The sequence below is a fragment of the Rhagoletis pomonella genome, unplaced genomic scaffold, assembly GCF_013731165.1.
Source record: "Rhagoletis pomonella isolate Grant_MI unplaced genomic scaffold, Rhpom_1.0 Rhpom_scaffold_09976, whole genome shotgun sequence".
Classification (NCBI taxonomy): Eukaryota; Metazoa; Arthropoda; class Insecta; order Diptera; family Tephritidae; genus Rhagoletis; species Rhagoletis pomonella.
Window position 1 is genome coordinate 1 of NW_023468507.1, and position 5,908 is coordinate 5,908.

The 5,908-nt window shown below is 32.6% G+C and overlaps 1 protein-coding gene and 1 long non-coding RNA gene across 2 annotated transcripts; one reads left to right on the plus strand and one right to left on the minus strand.

Moving 5' to 3' along the window:
* The first annotated feature begins 159 nt into the window (after nt 1-159).
* On the plus strand, nt 160-1,721 carry LOC118756354 (DNA-directed RNA polymerases I and III subunit RPAC1-like). Its single transcript, XM_036491120.1, has 2 exons — nt 160-535; nt 594-1,721. The coding sequence occupies exons 1-2, from the start codon at nt 399-401 to the stop codon at nt 1,450-1,452; spliced, it is 996 nt and encodes a 331-aa protein (XP_036347013.1). The 5' UTR covers nt 160-398; the 3' UTR covers nt 1,453-1,721.
* Nucleotides 1,722-4,734: 3,013 nt separating this feature from the next.
* Nucleotides 4,735-5,091, minus strand: LOC118756355. The gene is made up of 3 exons (XR_004995120.1): nt 5,058-5,091; nt 4,968-4,988; nt 4,735-4,904 (listed from the first exon to the last, which is right to left on the minus strand). It is a non-coding gene; the product is annotated as an uncharacterized LOC118756355 (long non-coding RNA).
* Between the last annotated feature and the right edge of the window lie 817 nt (nt 5,092-5,908).

Sequence of the window (5,908 nt, forward strand, 5' to 3'; positions counted from 1 at the left end):
TCTGCCTATTTCTCGTTGTCCGCTTTGTGTTGCCGCAGTATTCGCCAAAATATGCAAAATAAATTATAGGCGTTTTTTTTGTAATTTAAAGCTACTTCTTAATTCTTTATAAGAAGAACTAATTGTGTTCTATTGTGTAAAACTATCGTTTAAAGTTATTTAAAAACTTACTAAAAAGATTTTACTAAAGGAATTACGATCCGGCAACGTTCACTGACCTTTACTTTTATCCCTTTTATTTTGATGACATTTATCATTTATCGACGAAAGAAACAAATACCAAAACAAAACTAGTCACGCACGTGGACACCGACAATTTTTGTAAAAAATACAATTTTCGACTCAATCTGGAAATTAAATCTACAAAAAAAACATCAAATAAAATATCTGGTTAAAAAATGTCTACAGGTACCCAACGTCCCAGGTTGTATATGGACGAGTACAAGTTGAAGCAGGATCCACACGATTATGGACTAGCTGATGAACCATTTAACTTGGAAACTTTTAAAAACAAGTTCCAAATAGTTGTTGTAAAGTAAATAAAACCTCTTTTTACCTTCAATTCCTTTAACTTATTAATAAACTTTCTCCAGATACGATGGCAACGAAATGGAGTTTTATATGATTGGTGTCCATCCGGGCATAGCAAACGCGTTCCGTCGTCTTATGCTCAGCGAAGTGCCTAGTATGGCTATTGAAAAGGTGTACATTTATAATAACACATCAATTATTCAAGATGAAGTGCTAGTACCCCGCTTGGGTCTCATTCCGCTACGCGCAGACCCTCGACGCTTTTTGTATAAAACCGAGGAGAGTGGTGATCAAGGAAATGAACATGATACTTTAGAATTTGATTTGAAGGTAAAGTGTACGCGTCGCAAAGATGTAAAGGATTCATCAAACTTCGACACCATCTACAAGAACCACAAGGTTTATTCCGGTCAAATAAAATGGCTACCAAAGGGCAAACAATCGCAACTTTTCAGCGAAACAGATGTTGGTTATATACATGATGACATACTGATTAATCAATTGCGTCCGGGACACGAATTGGACTTGCGTCTATTGGCTGTGAAGGGTATTGGAAATGATCACGCAAAATTTTCACCAGTAGCTACTGCTTTCTACAGGCTGTTGGCGGAAATTATATTGAATCGCAGAGTAGAGGGCAAAGAAGCATTTCTGTTGCAAAAATGTTTCTCTCCCGGTGTTATAGGAATCGATGAAAATGACTGTGCCTATGTGAAAGATGCACGCTATGATACATGCAGCCGTAACGTATATCGCTATCCGCAATTGGAAGATGCAGTAACAATGGCACGTGTACGTGATCACTATATATTTAGTGTTGAATCTGTAGGAGCACTTAAGCCTGACGTGATTTTCATCGAAGCCGTGAAGGTGCTTAAAGAAAAATGTCGGAAATTCTTAGAGGAGATTGAAGCAGCGTAAAAATTTAAAAGTTATTGTATTATTAAAATTATTAACATAAGTTTTGCGACAAATCTTTTTTTTTTTTTTTGTGGGTTTAAGTTACTCTCGTTCCCTTCTTAGTGGTAGGAGAGAATTATTGGGCCCGTTCTAAGAATTACAGCGCCATCACCAATTTTGCACTTGAAGTGCTTTCTTTTAAGGGTATTTATACTATTAATAACCCAACAAGCAAAATAAACTTAAAGAAAGTTTTTTCGAAGTTTTCAATTATAAACATTAAGCTTACAAAACGTTGATTTTTTGTTTATAAAACGCTTGAAAGTTAGCGTAATATAATCGAAAAGGAACATTGGTTACAAGCGTAGAAATATAAACTTGTAATAAATGTTCAAAAGAAAGCTTTTTATAAGCGTAAAAGTGTAAACTTATAATAAAGGTTCAAAAAAAGTTGTTTATAAGCGTATGAATATAAACTTACTAAAAATTTTCAAAAGAAAGCTTTTTATAAACATTTTTATAACCCTTTATTTAAACTTTATTCATTAAAAACTCATACATAGATTACTTAACATCTAGAAACTAAACGAAATGCGAATTTTCGGCGGACTCATCTACAGTAGCGAAAATATAAATAGGGAATAGACATTTTGGCATACAAATTCACGATAACACACAAAAATTAAGCATACAAAAGTTAATTATTACATCTTGTTGCGTGCTATTGGTTATTGGCAAATTGGAAAAACGACATCGATGCAGCTATATATTCCGCTTCATCGCAGCCATTGATGAACTTTTCTGATTAGCGCAGCGGGTCCTGGATTGGATTTTTTTTTTTACCACATCGGTTTTATTAAATTTTTTCTTTTAATAATATATTTTAAAAAACGTAAACACGTCACTTACGATTGAGAAAATGTTATATTTACTACTTCATGTCGTTGGCATTTGCATTTCATTTATAAGTTTAAGTTATTTATAAACATTCCCTCTCAAAACTTATTAAAAGTTTATTTGAAAAAACTTTTAATAAGCTTAATATTAAAAATGCTTATTTAACGCTTATTATAGCAAACTTACTTAAAGTTATTTTTAAAAACATTTACTGAAATGCTTGTTGGGTAATTTATAGATGTTGAATGTAGTTTGTATCATGTTAAAAAAATAGGAAGGTAGAACCGCTGAGAGGAATTTTTCAAATTCTTGATGTTTGCAAACAATTTAATTTTGAAATTTTACAAACAAACTCACATTCATTCTCATTTTCAATCTCAAACAACAACTTCGAACTATTCCTTTTTTTTACTCTCAATTTTATATAATTTGAAAATGTTGGCAAACTTCAAAAAAAAATCATGGCCGACGAATTGAGAGAACGGTTTTACCTTACTATGTTTTTATCATGGTTTGTATCATGATAAAAACATAGTAAGGTAAATTCATTCTCTCAATTCGTCGGCCATGATTTTGTTCTGACGTTTACCAACATTTTAAAATCATATAAAATTGAAAATAAAAAAATTAAATTGTTCACAATTGTTGTTGTTTGAGATTGAAAATGAGAATGTGTGTGTGAGTTTGAGTTTTGATTTTAAAATTATATTGTTGGCAAACGTCAGACTGCCTCTCAATGGTTTTACCTTGTTATGGGCGGTATTGTCACTTGCGAAGCGAATGAATTTGACGAAGCGAACGGTTTGGCGAAGCGAATGGATAGGCGGACGCAACTTAAATATGCATTCAAAGTGTTCGCTTTTACCAGCTTGTGCAAGTTCTTCGCATCGCGCACACTTTTAATACCTTCTCTGCCTTTTAATTCGCTTCGCCAAACCGTTCGCTTCGCCTAATTCATTCGCTTCGCAAGTGACAATACCGCCCTTGATGAGTGTTTGTAAACTGTGATGAAAGTGCTTTGTGGTTTTTCTCATATTAGTTGTATTCAAGAATGATAGAATACAAGATTGCGCCGTCCTGGGCGTTGACATTTGTGTACCACTAGTAAACAAAGAATAGAGCGAAAAGAATAACGCAAGGCGAATTTATATAAGGTCCCAGCCAGCAAAATCATCGTAAACAAGCTCGTAATTGGATATTTTCTCGAAGAAAAACCGGATTAAAAATCGTTTATGATAGCCGTTTACGACTCTTTTTCGAGCACTTTTTCGCTTTAAATTGTGCATCGCCTACGAACAGTCGTAAACGGATCGAAAAAGCATTCGTATGCGAATATTTTTACGTCCGTTTTTTAAATGTAAACGAGTCTCGTAAACGATTAATTTACGTTAAAAAAGCGTTTTTTTACACTGCTTTATCTACTGTTTTTGAATGCTAAAAATAAAGGCAATTAATTAATTCAAATTATGTATTGTAGTTCTTTTATTGAATGGAATTATAATTAATAAATATTTATAGTGCCGGATCAAAGTATTGGCACAGAGAATTTTTCGCAATGTATGCAAAGTTTTTTACTTGAATTTCTTTTCGCACATTATTTTTTCTAAATATAGTTGGTATAAAGACCTACTTTCAAATCAGATTTTTGAGAAAAATTCTAAGTATCCAGTTTTATATCCCATTATATTTTAGTATAACATAGTGCAAGCTTGAAGTTGCCAGAAAACCGCGTTGATTTTTGCCAATTTTTTCACGCAGTTTCTTCTATGCAAATTATGTGCGACATTTTTTTTTTGTATGGAAGAAACTGCGTATAAAAAATTGCCAAATAATAAAGAGGTTTTCTAGCTATTCAAGCGTGCACTTTATTATACTAAAATTAAATGGGCTATAAAACTGCATACTTAGAATTTTTCTAAAAAATCTGATTTGAAAGTAGAACTTCATACTAACTATATTTTTATAAAAAACAATTAGAGAATCAGAAAAAAAAACTTTGCATTCATGGCGGAAAATTCTCTGTGCCAATACTTTTTCCCGGCACTGTATATGTGAAAATATTGTCAGATAAATAAATATTAACAAACTATCTATTAACAAATTAACAATTAAATAAGAGGGGTTTAATATATATTTTAAAGTAGCTGAATTTATTTTTTATCTTTTTTGCCGATAGGCTGCCAATTTTTTTTGCCGGTCGTGTGCATATTGGAAGTGCTTCTTTGAAACGGAAATAAAAACTTCTTCGTGGGAGTTAAATTTTTGACGAAAAGCACCTAAGAAAATAAAGTGAAAGATTAAACTCCATTGGAAACCGGAAAATTTAATTAAGTAAAAAGTGGTAATAAATAATATTATGATCCGTACTTCTTATTGCCGCAGTCGTTGCCAAACCAATAGCGCTGCTTTTGGTACCAGTTCCCTTCCACGAGAAAAGTTCTGCTACCTCATCTGTAATAATTTTTTTAATGAATCATTTATTGACGCTAGTACGGATAAGGCTTCGGATTTCGCACGCCTTTTTAATTCAGAAGCCATATTATCAATAAAACATTAAGTTCAATAACTGCAAAGACCTACAAATTAAAAAAATAAATAACTATAAACTTACGAGATAAGGGAATTAAACGTTTAAATACTTTAGTGTTGCTCCGCGCAGCCTGTGAAAGAATTGCAAAACTCGTTAAATTAATTTGTATTTGTGAATTACATATGTAGTAGCTACTTACAAGAAGTTTAATTATAAAAGAAAGTGGTAGATCGTCCTTGGCGTTTGCACCAGTCTGTCAATAAATCACATACTTAATAATTTTCTTAAATTGAATATTTAACAAACTACTTATAAAATATTGCGATTGAAGAAAAATTGTCAACAAAACTAAAATTTTTTCTTGTGCTGACAAATTACTACAAGCCTCTTCTATAATATTTTTTTGTTTTATCGTTTACGAGCTTTTCTCTAACTTTCTGGCGATACGAGAATCCCTCGTAAAACATAATGTTCGTAAAATGTACGTTTTCTTGCTGGCTGGGCGTGGTGTTACTAGCTCAGCTGATTTTGTGTATGTGTTTCGCCGCACGGCTTCTGATATCAAATTGAAAAATTTTGTTTGAATTTCTACACACACTTACAAATTTTGACAGTTTATGCCGCCAAAGCAAAAACAAAATACATTGGGGTGTTCACAGTTCGTTCCAAATAGTTGGGGTGTTCACAGTTCGTTCCAAATCGTGTCTGAAAATGTAGACGTCTACATTTTGAGACATTTTTAGCATCAAACTGTGAGCACCCCTTTCTAGCAGTCGTCGCAAAATCGTCTCAAAACTTTGCTGGTGTTGCCAGACATTTCTTCCTCGCATGCATTTTTTATATGTCGCCTTTCGAGCTTGTTTCTGGAAAATTGTAATTATTTAACTTAATTACCAATTCGTAATATTTGTTATTTCTTTTCCTTGATTTGTTTCTTTTTATCAGAAATTGCGCTCAAATTAAATGCAAATACAGAAAAAGTGCCCAATAAATAAAAAAAATGTGAATAGTATTGCCATAATGCAACCCTGCTGCGAGGTTGCAAAATGT